Raw genomic sequence first — 24,333 nt, 5'->3', positions numbered from 1 at the left:
AATATAAACCGTTCTCTTTCTTCAGGTGTGATGTTAACTGCCCTGTTTTGGGGGTTGTTACTGACAGGAGAATTCGTACGGTAACAAGGAAACCCAAAACGCTGCTTCCAATATTTCATTTGTTGTTATTATTATTATTTTTTTAGGAAATTAATACCAAAATAAAATAAAATAAACAAATGACTTTCTTTGTTGTTCTGAACCCGCCCCACAAGTAATAAGGAACCAATTAAACTGAGTTTGGAAAAACATATATATATATATATATATATATATATATATTTTATTGTTTTATAGAGATAATATCACAGATAATGCTGTTTTGAGCCAGTAAAAAAACAAACAAACAAAAAAAAAACATGCTTGGCCTGCCAAGTCGAGCACGGCACTAAATAAGTGACGAAGACCATTATTTTTGTGATCCTGAAACTGGATTTATCATTTTCAACATTTATTTAAAAAAAAAAAAAAAAAAAAAAACACTTCCCAATATTCTGAAAGCTTAGGAGGCTGTGTGGTCCAGTGGTTAAAGTCCAGGGGTTATAACCAGGAGGTCACCGGTTCAAATCCCACCTCCACCACTGACTGACTCACTGTGTGACCCTGAGCAAGTCATTTAACCTCCTTGTGCTCCATCCTGCGGATGAGATGTTAAATCAATGTCCTATTGGAAGTGATTCTGCATATAATGCACAGTTCACAGCATAACTGTGTAAAGCGCTTTGTGATGTTGGTCCACTGTGAAAGGCGCTATATAAATATATTATAATAAAGAAAAAATAGCTTTTCATTTTCTTTCTTTTAAATTGAATTTTTGTAATTGTTTTCATACTGGCGCCTTACCCTTTATGATGCCTGCAATCATTCTGCTTATTAAAATTACTCAGATACTGCAGCCAGTGTCAATGCGCGTTCATCTGAGTTCAGGAGCTGTTCCTGGGTCCTGTTTGCTGCTGTAGATATGTGTAATAACCAGGCTAGTTCACCGAGTCTTTATAGAATTAAGAGCCAGCGCCATCTGGTGGTTTGCCATTTTGGATTAAGTTTCAAGCACCAGAAAAAGGTAAAGGGGGCTGTAAAAAAAACCTGAACCCTAGAACAGATGTTCACCAGTTGTATAGTTTACAAACGCCATGAAAAAATAGCATTAGAAGTCAAATATAAGTTTAACATGACGTGTGCCTCTTTCATACAGGAAGATGTGAGACCTACGAAGAGATGGTAACAGATATTACATGAGATTTACTGGAATTAGCAATACCAGAGTGATTCAACACAGCTCTTTAAATCAGATACGATAATACACTTAAAAAGAACGAAAACAAACTGTGGTGTTTTGAAACAGTTTTATGCTGCTCCTGAGAAATATGTATTTGATAAATTGGCATTAAACTGATAAAAACAAGATGTCAGGTCGTAATGTTTCTTTTTCTTTCAGTCTGTGGAACAAAGTTTCATTTTGAGGCCTTGTTGACGGAAGTAAGGCCTAATCCCCAGCTAGTCAGGAGACAGCCTCCCGCTGAATGTTGTTGATTTTCAGCAGCATCAGATGAACTTCCTCATCCATTACACCCTGAGGGAGCAAAAATGTAGGTGACTTCAGGACATAGTGTATGAATTTCAGTAAATGCAAGGGACAGGGTCTATATAGTGAAAAGTGTTGAATTTAAATCAAGGGAAGTAATGTTAAAACTTTACAATGCATTAGTAAGACCTCATCTAGAATATTGTGTTCAGTTCTGGTCACCTCGCTACAAAAAGGATAAAAAGGAAGAGAGACCAGAATTCTTCCGGGTTTAAAAGGCATGTCGTATGCAGACAGACTCAAAGAATTAAATCAATTCAGTCTTGAACAAAGAAGACTACGCGGTGATCTGATTCAAACATTCAAAATCCTAAAAGGTATAGACAATGTTGACCCAGGGCACTTTTTTGACCTGAAAAAAGAAACAAGGACCTGGGGTCACAAATGGAGATTAGATAAAGGGGCATTCAGAACAGAAAATAGGAGGCACTTTTTTACGCAGAGAATTGTGAGGGTCTGGAACCAACTCCCCAGTAATGTTGTTGAAGCTGACACCCTGGGATCCTTCAAGAAGCTGCTTGATGAGATTCTGGGATCAATAAGCTACTAACAACCAAACGAGCAAGATGGGCTGAATGGCCTCCTTTCTGTCTGAATTACCTGTGCGGCGCTCAGCAGGTGAGTTCTATAAACTGATACGATATCTTGGTGACGCTTCCTCGCAGTCTGTAAAATAAAGAAAACTTTGATCAGTGGTGGCTTCTGTCTTCAGACAACCTCTTTAAAGTGTAGCTGCCAAAATAATTCCATGAACCTGCTTTGCACTTCCATTAGCGCCGTAGGTCTCAAATGTTGGGAAAGAACACACATGTTATAGCATGCATCTATTTTTATTAAATGATATCTGGTAATACTTTAGGTTAAATAAAGTTCTCAGTTTGCTTGCCTTATTTCACAGCAGTGTCTTCTGGCTCATGTTACTGGCTGCAAAGCATGTCAGTCATTTAAGAAAGCGTCTGGTTGGTTACTGACAGGAATGAACGCCCTGAAGGGGGTGGGGCCAGTTTCACGCTCCAGGTGACCTGGGAAGTGCAAGACCATCTGAAAGGATGTCTTGTGTAGCGGGCAGTGTTGTGTGCTGCACTGCTGTTACGGATTATGCCCCCTGCTGGTGAGGTGAAGTAAAAGCACAAATGTAGACAAGCCTGGCTCTTTTGCATTGTGGTTAAGACGCTCGTTTGCGGCGGGCGGGGTCGCTGGTTCTTGCCCAGCCTTCGCCCTGCTACACTTGCAAACAGAGATTTCTTTAACCTACTGTAGTGCCAGATGTTTTAAAAGTAACATACATGTTTGTGGTGTGTTGCTGTGTACGTACAGAGAATGAGACAGGACACCATGCTAGGTTGAACTGTATACAAGTTTACTGGGAGTACAGTACAAGTACAAATGCAGACATGCTGCTGGTTCGGTATCAGTGTGCAGAATCACCCCTGTGGGTAGAGTAGGAGAGTTATACCTCCGTACAGCTACATGCAACATATGGAGCTGGACTCCGGAGCAGACACCTGAACACTACAATGTTTTCTTTTAAAACTGCACATTTGAGACCTTTATAATCAATAATTTATACATTTTTAGGAATTATTTTGTTAGCTACAATCTTTTTTAATAATGTGTAGATTTAAAACGATGGTATGAGTTCAGATTTACCACGATTTTAACAGATAGCTTTCTGTTTTAATTAATAACTGCAGACATAAAACACGTTAAAGGGAATTACTTGGAAAATCTGAGTATCCGCACAGCCCTACTGTGGCGTATTGAAGCTCACCTTTAACTGCTCTCGTAGACTCCCAATCTCATTGTGAAGACAGGCCCTCTGTGCAGACAACCTCTCCTCTTCTGTCTGGAGCTCCACAATCTCAGAGAAAAAAGAAAAGGGCTCTTATATTGTGTAAGTATTGGATTTCACACGTGTGTTCATATGAACAGCAGTAGAGTTACATAATTTGGATTATCAAGGCAGGGTGCCAATAGCTAGGCGTCTTTTCAACATTTGGTTTTCAAGGGCTAACAAAAAGATCTTAATAAATCATTCATCTTAGAGTTCTCCATTGGAACACCATGAAATCTGTTTAGTATACATCAGGCTTCACCACTTTCACTTCACGAGTCGTTCCTGACCCGCTGAGCTGTGATTGAGTGGGGCGGAGATATCCAAAGTCAGCAATAGGAAAGCATCAGGTATGACTGACACCCGTTTCATTTGATTTTCCTCAGTATGGATATCTCTGGCTGCATTTGGGTAGCTACTTGTCAGAAGCAAAGAAACCATTGAAAATGATCGCATTAAGAAAAACGTATTTCTCAAGTTTTAAATCCCATATACCTTCCTGTCCTTGTTTTCACAAGCTTGAGTCAACTCCTCTCCTCTGGTTTTGAGCATGAGCACCGTCTGCGCCAATTTCTGAGCTTCCCTCTCCTTCTCGCACACCATCCTCTCCAAAGCCAATACCCTCCCACTCATCTCCCTTCTCCTCTCTCTCTCTTCCACCACCTGTTGCTTCCAGTGAGCCGTCTCCTGACGCAAATCTTCACACTTTGAAGAAACCAGCCTCAAATCTTGCCCCAGGGCTTGGTCTTTCTCCAGAGAACCCTTCACTTCCTCCTGCCTGTGCTTCTCCTGTAGCTCCAGGCTCCTCATCTCCTGGAAGGCCCGATCAACTTCAGCCTGCAGACGACTTGCCTCGGCCTTTCTCTCGCCCAAATGGGTCTCCATCTTCTCTACCTCTGACCTTAGACCTTTAACCTCCGTTTCCAGGGCGGTTACGACCCTGAAATGCTCCTGTTTGTTGACAGACTCCTTAATTTGGTCGTCAAGTTTCTTTTTGAGGTCTACAGCTTTTTGCTTCGCCTTGGAAAGCTCGGTTTTCAAGCCACTGATTTCTGACGCCTGCTTGTTTGCTAGTCCCTGTTGTTTTTCTGCTGAAGTAATAGCTTGTAGTTGGAGTCTGGCCTCATGGTACATCTTTACCAGGCTCCCGATATTCCAGCAGAGCTCCTCAATAGCGTCGCAATCAAAGCCTTTTCCAGACCCTCCATTTCCCTCTCTCAGGATATTGGGAGGGAAGCTGTCCCTCAGTCCTCTGATCTCATTCTCCTGAGCTGTAAGTTTGGCTTGTAGCTTTCTTGAAACCTACAACACAAAACAGGCATGTCAGTAACAAACATCAATAGGACATAAAAATTGATGACCACGGCGTATCTTACCAGTATGTACAGAATAGAATAAAAAATAATTTAAGTTTGTGTCAAGGTGCTTTGACCTGATCTCAGGAGCTGATCTTCAGTTCTAGTTGGCTGCCACAGACATATCTAACATAGGCAGACTTTGTTATGGAAGTAAGAGACAGCGCCATCTAGTGTTCTGCCACTTTGGATCAGGTTTCCTTTTGATTTTTGTCAATAGAGTGCTGTGCACTAGATGGCGCTGGCACTTCCTAATATAAAGACACTTTGGCTGATCCAGCCTACATGATCAATGGCAGGCACTGAAAAGCAGCTCCATAACCTAACACAAGCTTTTTTTAAAGCACAGTATTTGAGTAACTGCCGTAAGAACCACTTGACAGGTTTATTTGTTTTAATTAATACCTGTTGACTTGAAACATTTTAAAGGCGATTACTTGGGAAATCGGAGTGTCTGATAACATTAAGCTAATTTACTACTTGAATCTGCAAAGCCTAGTTCTACGATACCTGCTGTTCTAAAGCCAGGTCTTCTTCCAGATGTGTGATATCAACCATCAGGCCCTGGATTTTGGAGAAATCTGCCTCCCTTTCCGAACGGTCCTTCAACAAACTAGAAGAATCTGGCATGCCCTTCTCTTCATCCCTCTCCAGATTGGTCTTTCCAAACACTCCTTGGGTTAGGAACTCCTGTCTCCCAGACTTCTCAACAGCAGCTTCCCCACAGTTCCATGTTCTCCAGTCGGCTTTCTTTCCATCTCCAGGAAAATCCAGACCACCCGGGGACAGTTGATGGAACACCTTCCCCATTCGTTTCCGTGTGACGGCATCCTCAAGTTCATCTTTGTTTAAAAAATCATCTCCTTTGAAATATCCAGAAAGTCTTGGAAAAACTGAGACCCCTTGAAGAAAATCCTTTTCCTTAATGTTCAAGGGACTATACTGTGTGTTTGTGCATGTTGCTTTGTCAACCTTACACAGTTGCTGCAGGTGGTCTTCGCTCTTAGTCAGAGAGCTATGGGTTCCATTTTGTTTTTCTGACAATAACAGTCCCTCGGACTGCCAGGCTCGTGTTGTGCCCACAGTCTTCGGTTCGTCCAACTCCCTGCAGGAAACCGGGCGGCTTTTTAGGGTCCCTGGGTTTCCTGGGTGACGTTGTAACCCCACACATTGCCTCCTGCCCCCCTCCTCTCTGAGGTTGTCCTCGCTCCGTAGCTCTTGGTTTTCAGCTTTCAGCTTCAGAACCATCTTCTCCAACTCTTTCACGCTACCTTCCCAGGATGCTTTGCACCGCCTGTGGTCCTCCATTGGCACAAAGTGTGTCTCCAGCCTTGCCTTTAGATATGGAAAATTTGAAAAAATGTAATGATACTGTACTAATCAGAAACTTACTAGATTTATAAATAAGCTTGCTACCTGTATCTGCCAGGGGATCATAAAATAATAAACTACCTGGATGCTGCTGGTCAGAAGCAAAGCCCCTGCAAGCCAGTGCACCGTCAACATGCTTCATGATGTTTCAATAAAGAACTACAGTAGCAAATAAATATGTTACTCCAAAGGGGAGTCCTTTATTCTCTGTCTAGGGCTTGTCGAAAGGTCACATTGTCTCCAGACAGGCTCAAAGCAGCTCAAAGCCAGGTAAAGGCAAATTGAAAGAAAAATGAACTCAGTATTGTAACAACCCTGAATGATTAAAATAATTACATTTGAAAAGTAGAAACATACTAGCCCTTCAGCACCCAGTCCTGGGTTTCAGAACTCCCCTTGTTCAGGGATATTATTGAAATGACGAGGTGCCAGGAGTTTGAACAATCAGGCCCCTGGTAAACCTGAACTAACTTTGCTTCTCATCAGACATGAATCTGTCAGGTTTCTAATAGAAGTTGTTCGTGCAGCTATAGGGGGTGAAGTTTATTGAACATCAAACTCCTGGCTCCTGATCATAAAGGCAATTGTTCTGAAACTCAGGACTAGAGTTTCAAGCTCCTAACTTTGGCTCCAATCCTCACCCTTAACATGTCCAGCTCTGCTTGCCTGTCCTTCATCTCTCTTAGCCTGGCCTCTCTCATCCTCCAGGCATCTGTGTATCCCAGCCTCACGTCACAGAGTAAGTGTCTCAGCTCTGCAATGCTGCCCCCTAGTGCCTGCCTGCCCTCACTGAAGTCCTGCCAGGACACACTGTCTTGAGTCTTCAGCCTCTCGGCCTGCAGGTTCTGCTGCAGTTCCTGAAGCCTGGACCTCAGAGTTTCATTCTCCGCAGCCAACTCAGAGACCTGCAAGCAACGCATGGCAAACAACACAACATGTCAGAAACGGTTGTACGACACATTTTCTTTAAATGAGAGTTGTTAAAAGTTTAATTCGCTTTTTTATTTTGAATGTTTGTTAGTTTGGCTTTCATTTGTTAACATTGCGACTAAAGAAAGTGATTTTCCAGGAGTACATTTCTTAGTTATTTTGCTTAAAGTGATCGTAGCTAACACACCAATTCCAGACCTCTTACAGGTCATGCACTTCCATTCACTACATAGGTCTCAAATGTGCAGTTTTGACAGAAACACATGTTATATAGAAAACAACAACTGGGGAGTTGGTTCCAGACTCCCACAATTCTCGGAGTAAAAAAGTCCCTCCTATATTCTGTTCTGAATGCCCCTTTATCTAATCTCCATTTGTGACCCCTGGTCCTTGATTCTTTTTTCAGGTCGAAAAAGTCCCTTGGGTCGACATTGTCAATACCTTTTAGAATTTTGAATGATTAAGAACATAAGAACATAAGAACGTTTACAAACGAGAGGAGGCCATTCGGCCCATCTTGCTCGTTTGGTTGTTAGTAGCTTATTGATCCCAGAATCTCATCAAGCAGCTTCTTGAAGGATCCCAGGGTGTCAGCTTCAACAACATTACAATGAATCAGATCGCCACATAATCTTCTTTGTTCAAGAATGAATAGATTAATTCTTTTAGCCTGTCTGCATATGACTTGCCTTTTAAACCCGGGATAATTCTGGTTGCTCTTTTTTGCACTCAGAGCAGCAATATCTTTTTTGTAGCGAGGTGACCAGAACTGGACACAATATGTAAATAACATCATAGAATATGAGCATACAGTTTTCAAAAATTCTAAGCAAAAAAAAAATTAAACCTCAACTGTGCTAAGTTTAGAAAAAACTAAAAGAAACGTAATTATTATTATTTATTTCTTAGCAGACGCCCTTATCCAGGGCGACTTACAATTGTTACAAGATATCACATTATTTTTACATACAATTACCCATTTATACAGTTGGGTTTTTACTGGAGCAATCTAGGTAAAGTACCTTGCTCAAGGGTACAACAGCAGTGTCCCCCACTGGGGATTGAACCCACAACCCTCCGCTCAAGAGTCTGGAGCCCTAACCACTACTCCACACTGTAATGACAAACATTCCAACTAGAGGTTTTTCACTGTCTTCAAAGAAAGACTTCTAGTCCAAGTGTTTTTGCCAGGGAATTTTTTTTAGCATTTCTTACTGCACAAATAGCTTTACTATACAGTTAGAGCATCAGACATTAATTGTGAGTGCCCATTTATTTTACCCCCAAATTTCTTCCCAATGTCCAATTATTTGTTCCCCTCACCGCAGCGATTTCCCACACAGCTCGAGAGAACTGAAGGTTCAGCGGGCGTCCTCCGATCCCACGACCAGCCAGCTTCCTCTTCTACACCCAGGAACTTGAGATGGATCTCAGTGAGCTACCAGCCTCTGGAGGACCAGCCCTGCAGGTGTCCGCTCTGAGCTTACTGAGCGCCTGGCCAGCAGGGATCACTCTGGTGGTTTTACCTCCCTAACCCACGGGAGCTCCAGAGCCAATGCGACACTCCCTCCTGATTCCCCAGTGAAGAGCCAGTCCCTACCTGCGTCTCCAGGTCCTCTATCACGCAGCTCTGCACTCTCTTGCGTGTCTCGTACTGGGACAGGATGGCTCTCATGTTGTCCAGGTGTCCCTCGATCTCAGAGACCCTCCTTTCTGCGCTCTCCTTCGCCTCCAGAGCTCCGTCCAGTCTCAGGGCATCCACTTCCACACTCTAGAGCGCAAACACACACACACAGGTAGAATAAACAGGGTATGATGAATTCATCCTCTCCGTATCATTCATGCTTTCCACACCTTGTTTCTGTTTTTTAACAATGAAACCTATTTTAAAAAGTTTAAGTTCAGCATGGTTCATAGCAATATTTCTCACGGCAGCAGATCCCCACAATCTAACCTGGAGCCAATGCTCCCTGTGGAATCCCCAGCAAAGAACTTGGCACAGCCAGGAACCTGCGCTCTCCTGACTGTACGACTCACATCCGCTGCGGAGCGTGCAAAGAGGTGATTTGCTTGGGGATAGCCCCCTGACCTTCACTTCTTGTGGGCAGTTGCTGCGTGAAGGAGTGTAACTGGACATTCTAAATTAGGGAGAAAATAATCAGCTGCATTTATTTTAAAAACAATTACCGCTCGCTCCTTTTTCATCTTCCCTTCAGCCTCCATCTTCCCATTCCTCTGGTCCAACCTCCAGCCATCCTCCCTGGCTCGTTTCTCTCTCAGAAGGCTGGCTAACCTGTCCAGCAGAGGCCCGTCTCCCCCCTCTCCCTCTACCCCCTCCGTCTCCCCCTCTGTGTCGAACAGGAGTCTCAAGGCCTTGGTTTGTTTCTTCAGCCTGCCTCGCAGTGCCTCTGTCTCCCTCTTCAGGCTCTCAGACTCCTGGATCTTCAAGTTCAGCTCCCCGTGTAACCTCTCAATCTCTCTCTGCTCCGTCTCATATCTCTCTCTCCTCTCGCTCTCCCAGTGAGCTGGCTCGGGGCTCACAGCAGCCTGAAATGGCATATTTGTTAATTGACTACACATTGAGAGAGAGTCTAGTCTAAAGGTTCATCTTTTTCTTTAAGTATGTCTAAATTTAGCACTATTAAGTGTTTGATAGTTATGTACATTTTATTTAAATTGATTTAAGTATAAGGTGACCATCTGGCTCTGTGTTCAGCGGGACAGTTTGGGACAGTTCAGGCTTTTCAACTCCCAACACAATGCATTCTGGTAAGCAAAGTCCTGCTTCTCTTAGGCTTCTCTCAGACAGGTAAAACATACCAGAATGCATTCGATTGACAGGTAAAATGTACCAGAATGCATTGGGTTGACAGGTAAAACGTACCAGAATGCACTGTGTTGACAGGTAAAACATACCAGAATGCACTGTGTTGACAGGTAAAACGTACCAGAATGCACTGTGTTGACAGGTAAAACGTACCAGAATGCACTGTGTTGACAGGTAAAACGTACCAGAATGCACTGTGTTGACAGGTAAAACGTACCAGAATGCATTGGGTTGATAGGTAAAACGTACCAGAATGCATTGTGTTGACAGGTAAAACGTACCAGAATGCATTGGGTTGATAGGTAAAACGTACCAGAATGCATTGTGTTGACAGGTAAAACGTACCAGAATGCATTGGGTTGATAGGTAAAACGTACCAGAATGCACTGTGTTGACAGGTAAAACATACCAGAATGCACTGTGTTGACAGGTAAAACATACCAGAATGCACTGTGTTGACAGGTAAAACGTACCAGAATGCACTGTGTTGACAGGTAAAACGTACCAGAATGCATTGGGTTGAGAGTTGCAAAGCCTGAACTGTCCCATATGGTCACCTTATGTCAGTAACATCCATCCCTCATTGCCACAGCTGTAAATTCAAAGTCAGAGCTATCAGAGTGAAGCTGATGATTGTGATGCACATCAACAGCATGTACAGAACAGTGTAGCATAAGAAAGTTTAATGAAAGTTAGATGAGTGCTATTTAAGACCTAGATTAGCATGTGAGGTGTTAGTATCATGGGAAAGTATATCAATAGGACTGATTTGTTGTGTAATATGGGTCTTTTTACCATACTGATCCATAAATTCATATAAAATAAAAACCACCTCATTTCAGAAATTCATCTTTTATCAGGAGTCTTTTCAGAAGCAGTCCCTGTGGTTAAAAAAAGATTTATGAAACCGGTACCCCTTTTTTTCCTCAAACCTCCGTACCTCGAATGGCTGGCCGCTCTCGTTACCATCAGAATGAAGCATCTCCGATCCTAAAAAAAGAAAAGATGTGCTTGAGAGTGGAATAGGGAATGTGACTGCAGCAGCAGTCGGATGAGGCACCTGTGCCGCTTTGATCAATGTCCAGTTTGTTTACATTCCCAGAAAGATAGTTTCAGCTGTAGGCACACAGACTTGCTTAGATATATCTAAAGAACTGCTTATCAGATTGTGATGCTAAGGATAGTCTTTAGCTTACATGTATTCTCATTTTAAAACAGCTGGTTCTACTTTAGGTTAAAAGGAATCTCTCAGTTTCTATGCTTCCTTTTCTTGGATTGTCTGGGTCATTTCACCTTCTGGGTCATGTTACTGGATGAAAGCATGTCAGTCAATAGGGGAAGCAGCTGATTGGTTAATGGCAGGAAAGAAGCCAGTGAAGGGTACAAATTGAAAGCATGGCTTGCAAAATGATTCCTTAAACAAGTGTAGTACCAGATATCATGTTAGAAAATAAAGGTTTCCTATAACATGTGTTTCTTTCAAAACTCCACATTTGAGACCTCTCAAGACTGGCTGTGTAACACCCCTTATGGAAAAAACATATATTTTTAATATATGGTAGAAAAGTATGATCCTTATATTTTTCATATATAGAAATTGGTCCCTTTTTTGTATATTTAAAATATATGGGATATATTTAAAATATATTTTAGTCTGTAATCCATATAAAATAAATATTTATGGTTCCAGTCTATCATTAAATGCACGGAGCTCTGAAGCAGTTTGACATTCCTACACACCACGTGTTGTCTTGGCTGGTTGACAAAACCAAGAAAGAAAGGGTGCAACTTGTCTAATAAAGATTTCTGCCGTTTCAAATAGAAATCCAAGTATAATTTTAATTTACGTTTAAAGATTTTTCACAGCTTCAAAAAATGAGGCGTATTTTTTTTGAACTTGAAATTTCTGTGCTGTTAATAAAGCGTGAGCCTGTGCTGGTCATTACCTGTGTTCTTCTGTGCGTTCTTCAGCATGGTCACTACCTCCTCACTCCCTGACTGTGTTGCGTAGTGGACAGCATCCTCCCCCAGGCTGTCCACTATCCTCACGTCGGCTCCGAACGCCAGCAAAGCGCGCACGGCCTCCACACAGCCTCGCTGCGATGCCACCATCAGAGCCGACCTGCAGGGGGCGCCACCACAGACATCAGAACGAGAAACTCACTTCACATAAGCACATCAACGACGGTCCCAGTGTACATACAAATTCACATCATTAAAAATGAACAGACAACAGTCTCAGCCATGCTTCAGACTTCATAATATTTCACCTTTTTTTACCTATAAGTGACGTGCTAGGTAGACTACCCCTTATAATACTTTCCCCATGGTTATACTCTGCATTGTCCATAGTTTACTATGGTTTGCCTTTTTTTGTTTTTAAATGCACTTTACCATACCTCTGTGTGCTTTACCATGCCTTCAATGTGTTTTATTACACTTTGATATGCTTTTACTATGGGATACTTTTAGAAGGGACCAATGCTGTTTTTTGTTTTTTTAATTACAACATGATTTACAATAAGTTAATATGTACAGTTGACCCTGCCTCTTGTGGTTAAGTGTATCTTCAACAGGTTTGCTGTAACATGTGTTTCTTTCAAAACTGCACATTTGGGGCCTGTGTAGCCAATGGAAGTGCAAAACAGGTCAAACCCGCCCACACGTTGTATCCCCTCCCTTACTTTCCCTGGTGGTCCGTGGTGTTGACGTCAGCCCCCCTCCTGGCTAGTTCTGCACAGACCACCCCCTGTCTCTCCCGAGCAGCTATCATCAGCGCAGTCTGTCCAGCCTGCAGACAGACAGACAGACAGACAGACAGACAGAGGGTGCTGGTAAACTCACAAGCAATTGGAACTGAGCTGTCACAAAGACAGACAGAAGGACAGGCAGACATGCAGATCTGTATTGCCAGCAGCGCACAAGAATGGCCGATCTAGCCTGTATTACACATGTGTATGTCAGCTAACTGGAATTGAAGAGCAGCTCCTGGTATCAGGTCTATGCAACTTAATGAAGAACATTCAGAATATTCTATACAAAAGAGAATGCCTAAATGCATATTCATAATGTAATGTTATCGTTCTAAATCATTTGACTTTTTAAATTGCTGGACTTTTGTCACTTACATGAAAATGTTGTCTATACGTGACAAACATGAAATATTTCATATGGATGTTGTTTCAGCTCTAATGGAACTACCATACTGGGGTATATTAGCAGAAACTTGTCTTTTGAAACTTTCTTATTTTGCCATGTGTCTTCAATCCTATGGAGATCCACTTGTGCAATGTTGCCTATTTTAAGGTCTTACTTTTCCTGCATGTATTTTTTTTGAGCACATCTTTAAACAATATCTCCTTTAAGCAATATCCCCTTTAAACAGTGGGCAGCAGTGTGGAGTCGTGGTTAGGGCTCTAGACTCTTGACCGGAGGGTCGTGCGTTCAAACCCCTAAGAGAAAGGGTGCTCCCTCCAGAGCAGGGCGGGATGGAGGCATGGAGACTGAACTGAGCCACCTTGAACAATTTAAACAAAGGCTATGCATATATGATTTTCTGAAATTCTTTATATGTCAGTGACTGAGAGGTCATTTGTACATTCTGTCTGAGTCAAACCTCCTGTTAAAAGGTTAATGTTTAATTGAGTTTAAAAAAATAGTTCCCCTCAGTGTCTGTTTATAACTTTCAATTATTTAAAACGGAACACCTTTTATAATGATCTGTAGTCAAGCGAGTCAACTGGCTACCACCCATTTCCTCACATAACAACTAAATGAAATAATGTATGTATAGGGCAGCAGTGTGGAGTAGTGGTTAGGGCTCTGGACTCTTGACCGGAGGGTCATGGGTTCAATCCCAGGTGGGGGACACTGCTGCTGTACCCTTGAGCAAGGTACTTTACCTAGATTGCTCCAGTAAAAACCCAACTGTATAAATGGGTAATTGTATGTAAAAATAATGTGATATCTTGTAACAATTGTAAGTCGCCCTGGATAAGGGCGTCTGCTAAGAAATAATAATAAACAACATCCCCTTTAAACAATATCCTCTTTTAATATCTCTGATGCTAAACAACATACTGAAGAGTGAACTGCACCCTTATAAAGGTTTACCGCAGTACATTCTCACAGACGTTTTGTAACTTTCCCACGGTTATGCTGTGCGTTTACCACGGGTTGCCACGTTTAATATGCTTTACATTACCTCTCTGGGCTTTACAAAGCTTGCCTGTGCTTTCCCCTGTTTTCACTGTACTTTCTACACTTTGCTGTGCTTCTGCTGAGACATGAATTTCTGTCAGCAGTAGTTGGATTGTTTCCTTGATTTCATTTCCATCTCAGATGTAGCATTCTTTTTTAATCATTTTATTTTATTAAATTGTATTTGTTTTTAAGCCGCAGAGCTGGAGACGTGTCTCGCGGGTTGACATTTGGTGCAGTGAAGTCCTGTGCTGTAATGTATGAAACGCAATAACCCTTGGACTGTTATAAACGATGCTGAGCTCTCTGCTGTCTCTCAGCGCTGGTATAGCAGAATCATTGCGTAGCCTGTAATGCAATTCGGCAGAAGGTCTTCCTAAGGGCATAGGCGAATTTCCTCAATGGCCTTTTCTCTGATTGAACTAAAGACCGCTGTCTAAATGAGCTTGTTGCACTATTTGCTTTAGGTAATCACATATCTTTTTCAAATGCAAACGTTTGTATTAAATCATCAAAGATTTTAACATTGCAATTGAAATTTGAAATGACATGCTGTGACAGGGATGGCTGAGTGGTGACGTCAGGCCAGAGAGACACACAGACAAAGTACTGCGGTTTCAAAGGCGCTGCGGCACTGTTTATTTTTAAAGAACAAAAATAAATAAAATATTCAAACAAAAACACTTGCTCACAGAGCAAAATAAAGGTTTTAAATAAAACAAATCTCGAACACAAAAAAACATGTAGGTCAGGCTGGGCAATCGCCTTCACTGTGCCTATATTTAGTTTAATTTTTAATCTCGCTCTCTTCTCCGAACAACCCATCCCGATTGCAGAGAGCTGTGGGCTTTTATGCAGGTGACTATCTCCCAATTAGCAGCAATTAATTAACTCGGGAGATGGTCACCTTCGGCACAAGGTTTTTAATGTGGATGGGGCTTCCCATCCATGCTGTAAAACAATAACAAAACATACGGCTTCTCACCGTTATATATACAAATAATAATAATAATAATAATAATAATAATAATAATAATAATAATAATAATAATAATACAAAATAATAAATTGCACAGGGGTGGAGGGGTACCCTGTTCTAAAATACATTTATGGTTCATGTGCAGGACTCCCCCCCCCCCGTCACACACACCTTCTACCCCTATACTGAACAATAACACACGTCGTTTACATTTTGACATTATTTTCTGGTGTTTGAAGGTGGATCTGGGTTCCTCTGATATCAAGGGTTCATTTTTCTCTAAATTAGCCTTTACCTGGTTTTCAGTTGCTTTGCGTTTGTGTGAGAAATACTAAAAGAAACTTAATAAATCCAAATTATTTTTCAATTTTTACACTAAAAAAGACTTCTCGTCAAAACTTTGTCATTTCACTGTTGAGTGCTTAATGGTTATTATGGATGTCTAGATACTCAATTTCAGTTTATATATATATTTACACACACTGCTGTGCAAAAGTCTTAGATATGTTGCATTTTTCTACTCTGATGCACTATGAGCATCAACAATTTACTCAAAGCCTCCACTAGTGTTTTCTACTATTATAACAACCTTTAATTGCATAAAGAAGGAAAAACATTGAGTGAAATCGCTCGCATCATTCGATTTTCAAGGTGTGATGCCTGAAGCATAATCAACAAGCACATCATCTGTAATTGACAAAGCCAGGACTGGAAGACCCAAAAAGCTGTCTAACAAGGATGAGCGACACTTGAAGATAATATCCTTAAGGAATAGAAAGAAGACAAGTGTTGAATTGACAACAGAACTGGCAGAAGGCACAGGTGTCATTGTCCATCAAATCAACAGTACGAAGATCACTCTTGAAATCAGGACTTGAAGGATGTGTTGCAGTAAGAATACCTCTGTTAAGAAAGGGGAACAAGACTAAAAGGATAAAATATGCACAAGAACACAGAAATTGGACTGTGGAACGATGGTCAAAGGTGCTTTGGACTGTTGATGGATGGACAACGACACCCGTGCCTTCTGCCAGTTCTGTTGTCAATTCAGTTCAATCTTTACCATACTTCTCTGTGTTTTTGATTACTTATGCTTTACCATACCTCAGTGGGCTTTTCAATGCTTGCCTATGATTTCATTGTGCTTTATTACACTTTGCTATGCTTTTGCTATGGGATACTTTTAGAAGGGACCAATGTTGCGTTCTTGTTTAATTAAAACATGATTTATAATAAGTTCATATGTACAGTTGACCCTGCCTCTTGTGGAAGCAGGTAAGACTCACCCGATTGGTGGAGTCGATGGGGGCTCCCTGACCACAAAGCAGGGCCACAGATGCTGCACACCCTGCCAGAGCTGCAATGAAAGCACACTGACTGAACCACTGCACAGGAGCTGTCCACATCACCTGCTAAACAGCAGGGCAGGTCTGCCTTAGAATCTATTCAAACTGAACATCACTTCTATAGACAGACATGCATAAGAGCACAGCACAGTCATAGTATAGTGTAGCATAGCAAACTAATGTGGAGTTTAGAATAGTGAAGTATAGCATCGTAGTGTAGAATATAGAAGAGTAAAGCATGTCAATGTAATGTATAGTATAGCATAGCAGTATGGAGTAGTGTATGTCACTGTATACATATCACAGTATAATATAGTCTTAGTAAAGCATTGCATAGCTCAATGTAGAGTATAGTATATGATAGTGTAACATTGCCTAGTGTGTGTCATAGTATAGCATATCACAGCATACAATAGGGTATACTATGTTTTAGAATAGTATAGAAAGGTAATGTATAGTATATAGTATGTCATAGTATAGCATTGTATAGTAATATAGTAATGTAGAGTATAGCATAGTCTAGAGACTCATATTAGGGAAGTTACTAAAGTATCTTTTTAACATTTGAGAAATAAAACTTAGACCAATTATTTCTGTATCTGATGCAAAGAGACTAATGCATGCCTTTGTTTCATCAAGCATTGATTATTGTAATGCACTTTTTTCTGGTGTCCCAAAACGTGTGGTATCCCGCTTGCAGCTTGTTCAGAATACCGCTGCTAGAATTCTGACTAAAACCAGGAAAAGTGAAAATATTACCCCTGTTCTGGCCTCTTTACACTGGCTCCCTGTGCAGTATAGAATTGATTTGAAGATTTTGCTGTTAACTTACAAGGCCCTGAATGGATTAGCACCTAGTTATTTGCAGGAGTTACTGACCCCGTATCTTCCAAACCGCACTCTGAGATCACAGGATGCGGGGCTGCTGGTTATTCCTAGGGTCAGCAAAAGCAACACGGGAGGAGGCAGGGCTTTTTCTTGTAGAGCTCCTGAATTATGGAATGCTCTGCCTTCGATTGTCAGGGAAGCTGGGACCGTTACAGTTTTCAAGTCAAGACTAAAAACGCACTTTTATAAATTGGCTTTCTTATTTTAGTGGGCTTTAATGTAACTTTAAAATTGCTGCTTTAGTATTATTATGTGTATACTGTTATTTAAATCTGTTATTTAAATGGTCTGATTGTGGCAGTTGTATGTGTGACATGCTATACAAATGTATTGTGGTTTGTTCTTTTTTCTGTTATATATTGTACAGTGCTTTGTGATACATTTCTATAAAAAGCGTTATATATAAATGCAATAAATAAATAAATTAAATAAATGATATAGTATTCCACAGTAATGTACAGCAAAGTATAAGACCAGAGCACTGACCCGCATAGTGCAGCGCAGTCCAACCCTGGCAGTCCGTTAAGTCAGCTGGGATGTTGTGCTATAAAGGAACAAAACAGAAATAAATGCTTTTTCATGCTTCTATAATTTGGTATATGTGCATAATTCCAAGAGCACACTATAGAAAGTAGCATCTGCTTCCTGGTACCAGAGGAGTAATGCAAACTCCCTCCAATGGTCTCGCTGGAATCTGATCATGTGATACCAGGATGCAGCTGAGCTGCAGAGCTGAGAGGTACCCTGAATTAAAAGTTAGAAGCCAGAGGCTAATGTTTTAAAGCACTGATGAAGAATGCTGTTACTCTGCTACATAATAAACCATGTGCTGATGAAGTAATTCCAGGCACACCACATTTCAAGAGATTCTAATTCCAGAACTAATCAGAGCAGTTCCGGAATCAGTGATTGAACCCTGCCTGTCATGCTTCCACAGGGGTATAGCTCTGGCTGGAGGCAGGCTTATTTAAAGAAATCCCTGGGAGCTGTATTCAATGAAGTGACTTCTGTTTTCATTTAGTTTCCAGAGCAATTAAAGAGGTTCTAATTGGTAATATAATACTTTGTCCATATTCTCCTGCATTGCTATTCCAGTGTGCCACAATCTACCTTGAAAAGTGCTCTAAGCTTTTTTAACAATTAAACTTGCACAAAATCAAATTTAAGATTTTTACTGTTTATTTATTTATTTATTTGAAGAGCCCAATTATTTCCCCTCCAGTTTTTCTCCCCAATTTAGTCCAATGACTCTCCTTCACTGCAGCAACTCCTCAGGAAAACTGAAGGTCAGTGGGCGTCCTCCGATCCCTGAAAAAATCGCCTCTTTACACCCAGGAGCTCCACAGCGGATGTGATCTACCGCCCCCTGGAGGACAAGCCCTGCAGGTGTCTGCTTTGAGCTAGCCTGGTCAGTAGGGGCCGCTGTAGTGCAATAAGGAGCCCCTGCTGGTTTTGCCTCCCTAACCTAGAACCAGAGCCAATGCTCCCTGTGGAATCCATAGCAAAGACCTTTTTTTTTTTAATTAAAGCAGGTTTCATATAAAGATCTGTAGTTAATCCATCATTTCAATTGTGGTTGCAGTAATTGCAGCTGACAAAATAATTCCATCAATAGTACCCGTTTTGCACAGCCATTAGCTCCATAGGTTTCAAGTGTGCAGTTTGGAATGAAACATGTGTTATAGCAATTTCAATATTTTCATTTTAAAACATGATATCTGTTACTGCTTTCGGTTAAAGGAAGTTTCAATTTTCTCTGTCTTTTTTCACAGGAAATATGTTATACTTGCACTTCCTAGATCACATCAGCAGTGTGTTCTGGGTCATGTTACTGGCTGAAAGAGTCAGTCAGGAGGGGAAACAGCTGGTTATTGATAAGAAAGAAGCCATTGAACGGGTGGGGACAATTTCAGCCTGTGCAACACCTTTAACCAAGTGCAGCACTAGGTATTATGTCTTAAATAATGAAAATACTGGACATTTCAGAGCTATACGATACTGCACATTTGAGAGCTATATAATACTGATTTGAGAGCTGTATGGAGGTGCAGGCCAGATAAGACTAATGCAATTCCTCTGCAATCACTCACCTACCCAGGCACTTACCTGCAGCAGTGTCTTCACACATTCGGGTTGACCATGTTTAGCAGCTAGATGCAGAGCACTGCAGCCTAATAACACAATCAATCAGGTGAATGAGCCTCAGTCATGTCTAGATCAATTAAAACCACGCCGGGATTAGAATCTGCTGTGGTTTTCCTTCCTGGATCCCTGGAATAACTTTTTGGTAATTCTGAAGAGCAGCGTTTTTTTTTTTACAGTTAACTGTAACCCACAGGGAAAACTAATTACAAATGTTCCTACTCCAAAATAATCCTTAAAGCGTAAGTAGAACATGATCAAACTCAGCTTGTACATTTTTTCTGAAAAATATGTTAAGGGGTTCACTATGGGTAGCACTTTCCATGAAGAGTCTCTAAAGACTGTGTGTTTACATAGTAGTTACTTAGTAAATACATGCGTACTGAAGCATCATTACAATGTTATTATACATAGTTACAATGTACTTAATGTGTTAATCTTTGTGCACGATATAACCATTACCTTAACCTTAACCATGTTAAAAGATTGACGATTCTCAAATCCACACCCGTGCTAGCTCACCTTCCGTGTCTCGTGCCTGACTGTCCGTCCCGTGTGCCAACATCATGTCCAAACACTCTGCAATACCTTTCGATGCAGCTAGGTGGAACCTGAGAGCAGAGAGAGGAAGGAGCGGTGAGAGGAGAGAGATGAGGGGTGAGAGGAAAGAGGGGGGGTGAGGATACAGAGTAGGGGGAGAGGATACATAGGAAGGGGTGAGGAGAGAGGAGGGGTGAGGAGGGAGGAGGCAGAGAGGAGGGGGTGAGGAGAGAGAGGAGAGGGTAAGGAGAGCGGAGGGGAGAGAGGGTGGGGAGAGGAGAGAGGAGGGGAGGGGAAAGAGAGGAGGGGGTGAGAGAGAGGAAGGGGAGAGAAGAGAGGAGGCAGAGAGGATGGAGGAGGTGTGAGAGGAGGGAGAGGAGGGGGTGAGGAGAGAGAGGAGAGGGTAAGGAGAGGGGAGGGGGTAAGAGGAGAGAGGAGGGGAGGGGAGAGAGGAGTAGGTGGTAAAAGGAGAGACGAGGGGGAGAGGAGAGAGAGAGAAGGGGTGAGAGGAGGGAGAAGGGGTGAGAAGAGAGGGTGGGGGAGGAAAGGGGGGTGAGGAGAGAGGGGGTGAGGAGAGAGAGAAGGGGTGAGGAGAGAGGGGAGGGTAGTGTGGAGAGAGGGGTGGGAAGAGAAAGGAGGGGGTGAGAGGAGAGAGAGAAAGGTGTGAGGATAGAGGGGAGGGAGAAGAGAGGGTGAGAGGCGAGATGAGGGGGTGAGAGAGAAGAGGGGGTGAGAGGAGAGAAAGGAGGGGGATGATGACAGGAGGAGGGGGTGAGGAGAATGAGGAGGCAGAAGAGGAGGGGGTGAAAGGAGAGAAAGGAGGGTTGATAACAGAAAGGAAGGGTGAGAGGAGGGGGGTGGGTTAGGGTTAGGAGTTGGGTTAGGGTTAGGGTCAGGGTCAGGGTCAGTGTCAGGGTCAGGGTCAGGGTCATGTCAAGGTCAGGGTCAGGCTTGCTTCAATGAAGCTGACTCACGATGAGCGTCCCTGCTCATCCAGCTTGGTGGGTCGGATGGTTCTCCGGGAGAGGACGGCCGAGACCATCCCCACATCCCTGCGATCGACCGCGGAGAGCAGCTTCTGATCATCCCTCCCCCAGCGCTCCACCTGGAAACCACGGCCACGTTAATACCACTCAATCACAGCATATACAGCGATTAACCACAGAGTGTGATAACGCACACTGAAAGCATGATAAAGCAAGCATTGTAAAGCACAGAGAGTCATGGTAAAGCATAAGCAAAAGCATAGCAAAGTGTAATAAAGCACAGTGAAAGCATGATACATCATAGGTAAGCACTGTAAAACCCAGAGAGGTATGGTAAGGCATATTAAAAAAACATGGCCAACTATGGTAAATGCATAATATAACCATGGGAACTGCATGGGAACATTGCGAAATGTGGTAACCATGTATAAGGGATCGCATCTCATAATGCTGAACAACATACTGCAGACTGAAGCAGGTCAACACAGGATTCACATGGAAAACAACAAGACAACAGACAAGCTCTATGGTAGTTCCATTAAAAGTGAAACAGTTTCCAAAGGGAATATTGCATTTCTAGATGCACTTACAGATGATTTTCAGCAATGAGAGAACACTAATACCTCTATGCCTGAAGCAAGCTGTATGTGATCCAGTGCAATGTAAACCCTCTACAGTAATTCCAGTGCAATGGCAATGGTCTCAAGCATCACATCAGCGCACGCTTCAAAATAACCTCATAATCACCAGAGCAGGAAACACAAGAAAGTGTGTCGGCTCCCTTCAAGGGACATCATTTACAATCGCTTAATATTTCTGTCCTTACATTTTAAAAGTGATTGTAACTAACAAAACAATTCCATTAATCGTAGCGGCTGTGACCTACGTTCGTTTTATACGTCTGAAATGTGCAGTTTCAAAATAAACATGAGCTATGGTACTACACATGGTTAAATAAATCTCTATTGGCAAGCCTTGCTTTCAGTTAGTGTTGCACTTCCTGGGTTACCTGGAGGATGCCCCCCCTCTTCACTTTATTTACTTATTTACAAATTGATTCATCTAATTACTTAAACTATGCACTCGGAAATTAGTTTGAAGTAATTGGAACTAATTAATGATCCTTCTAGATGATATTACAAGGATTACATTAGCAGAGCTTGTTTTGCTGGGTAATTGAGGAGAACTAAGCACTTTGCAGAAACTTTTAAGCCATTCTTAATAATTTCTGCTAAATTAAGGCATGGAGACTGAACTGCTTCCTCCCCCTAAGAGAAAGGGTGCTCCCTCCAGTCCAGGGCAGGCTTGAGACATGGAGACTGAACTGCTCCCTCCCTCACCCCCTAAGAGAAAGGGCGCTCCCTCCAGTCCAGGGCAGGCTTGAGACATGGAAACTGAACTGCTCCCTCCCTCACCCCCTAAGAGAAAGGGGGCTCCCTCCAGTCCAGGGCAGGCTTAAGATATGGAGACTGAACTTTCTTTCTTTCTTTCTTTCTTTCTTTCTTTCTTTCTTTCTTTCTTTCTTTCTTTCTTGAGCAACAACATGTTGTAATGTTATCAAAATAAATGTACTTACAGCAACTGGAGATGACGAACAGGAAAATAATTTCTTCATGGCTGTCTCCCCGGGTGAACTCCAGCACAGAAACAATTTAGCTAGATGGATTCTGCATTCCAGCTAGAAGGCACCGTGTCTCTTTTGGGTTTTTTTTCTGTTGTTGTTGCTGGTTTAAGACCGGAAGTGGACTAAAGAGAAAACCTAAAGCTCAAAGCTGCACATTTCTTAAAGACCCAGAGGAGGTGAATCCTCACTCCCCTTGCTCTGAGCACAGGAATGCTTCTTACATGGAATCCAGTGGTTTCTAGTTTGTTTAAACTTGTGTGAGTGTGCTTTAAAGTATGGGCGTGGAATTCGTGTAACTCAAAACCCAAATATCCTGAAGGTAAAATTCTTAACAGCTGTTCACTACCTCCCCCCTTCTCTCTCCCTCTCTTCCTCTCTTTACAGTCAAACCCACATTGTATTAATTAAAAACAATACATTTACTATGCTGTGTTACTCTGTCAGAACATGTCAATACAGTCCAGCAACTTAGCTTAACCCTTGCACTATTATGCTCAATGCATTCCCACAGTGATATTAATCAATTCATAATAAACAGTGTCACTGACTCCCATTATGTTGCATTGCTCCCATTAAACAGTGTTAATACCTGCCATCATCTCACAAGTTTAACAGATATATGCAAACATTTTCAAGTGATGTTCTAATTGCCTGGTATGTGTAACACAGACTAGATCAGACAAAACGCCTCTTTAACAGACTCAGCGGCATCTAGTGATTAAATACACATGATCTTTTTGCATTGCTGGCAATACACAGATGTGCACTAGATGGCACTCTTACAATTTGGCTAGCCTGGGTTACATATGGCTGTCAAGTAAATGCACTTGAATAAATAAAAAGAGCACAATATTCGATTGATTGTAGGAACAAGCACTTTGAATAACTGCAGCTTTAAAAAGGTCAGGTGTGTCATTCCCCACAGTTCAGGGAAGTAACGTATTTGGGACAGTCCAGTTTTACAGAAATCCTTTGGCAATATTATTATTATTATTATTATTATTATTATTATTATTATTATTATTATTATTATTATTTATCCTTTCATGAATCACAGTACAAGTATTAATACAATTAAGAGCAAGATGAAATACAATCACTTTGGTTCTAGCAAGTACAAGTATATGCCGATAACAGTGTCAGTGATAGTTACATCAGGATATAATTAAATACAAAATACTACAGGTTAAATAACACTTGTGACAGATTACAGTACTCTAAAGTACAGGATTAAATGCAGTAAAATAGGGAGCAGAGCAAGTAAAGCGCATCATACACGAATGAATTCATTTACAATGAAATAGCCCGGCGATTCTATCTGAATGAGAGTGAACCAGGTGGGGAAAACGTCATTTTACCTGGCATGCTGTTTAAGATTGCTCAAATGTAAGATTATTTTGTTGAATTGTTTGCCTGTCGACAGTATGTGGGAAAGTATTAAAAAATACAATAACATGAAAACTCTCTGGCGAGGCCAACGAAACGTGGCTTTAATAGAGGGGAGGCCTAACTGAAGGGATGTGACGTTTCTTGTAAGAAATGAAGTAGATATTTTATTTGAGTTTATTTTTGTGGTTTAGATTCTTATAGGTTTTGTTTTTTCGAGCATGCGTTTGAGTTGCATGATGTAATTTTCAGAGGGTTTTTAATTTTTCTAGCGTTATTTTTCCTTTTAATTTGTAACTATTAAACACTCACTGCGACATTGAAATTAAATTCATTTAAT

The 24,333-nt window shown here is 41.7% G+C and overlaps 1 protein-coding gene across 1 annotated transcript; it reads right to left on the bottom strand.

Annotated features, from left to right (window-relative positions):
* Positions 1 to 306: 306 nt before the first annotated feature.
* LOC117395132 (ankyrin repeat domain-containing protein 35-like) lies at positions 307 to 22,833 on the bottom strand. The gene is made up of 17 exons (XM_059007503.1): positions 22,560 to 22,833; positions 20,972 to 21,102; positions 19,980 to 20,068; positions 19,422 to 19,486; positions 17,802 to 17,859; positions 16,368 to 16,438; positions 12,587 to 12,693; positions 11,849 to 12,024; positions 10,843 to 10,892; positions 9,263 to 9,622; positions 8,676 to 8,846; positions 6,787 to 7,050; positions 5,285 to 6,109; positions 3,915 to 4,721; positions 3,357 to 3,446; positions 2,186 to 2,251; positions 307 to 1,573 (listed from the first exon to the last, which is right to left on the bottom strand). The coding sequence occupies exons 1-17, from the start codon at positions 22,596 to 22,598 to the stop codon at positions 1,502 to 1,504; spliced, it is 3,441 nt and encodes a 1,146-aa protein (XP_058863486.1). The 5' UTR covers positions 22,599 to 22,833; the 3' UTR covers positions 307 to 1,501.
* Between the last annotated feature and the right edge of the window lie 1,500 nt (positions 22,834 to 24,333).

The sequence above is a fragment of the Acipenser ruthenus genome, chromosome 35, assembly GCF_902713425.1.
Source record: "Acipenser ruthenus chromosome 35, fAciRut3.2 maternal haplotype, whole genome shotgun sequence".
Taxonomy (NCBI): Eukaryota; Metazoa; Chordata; class Actinopteri; order Acipenseriformes; family Acipenseridae; genus Acipenser; species Acipenser ruthenus.
The sequence above is the reverse complement of the archived record's forward strand: the minus strand, read 5'-3'. Positions and strand labels throughout refer to the sequence as shown.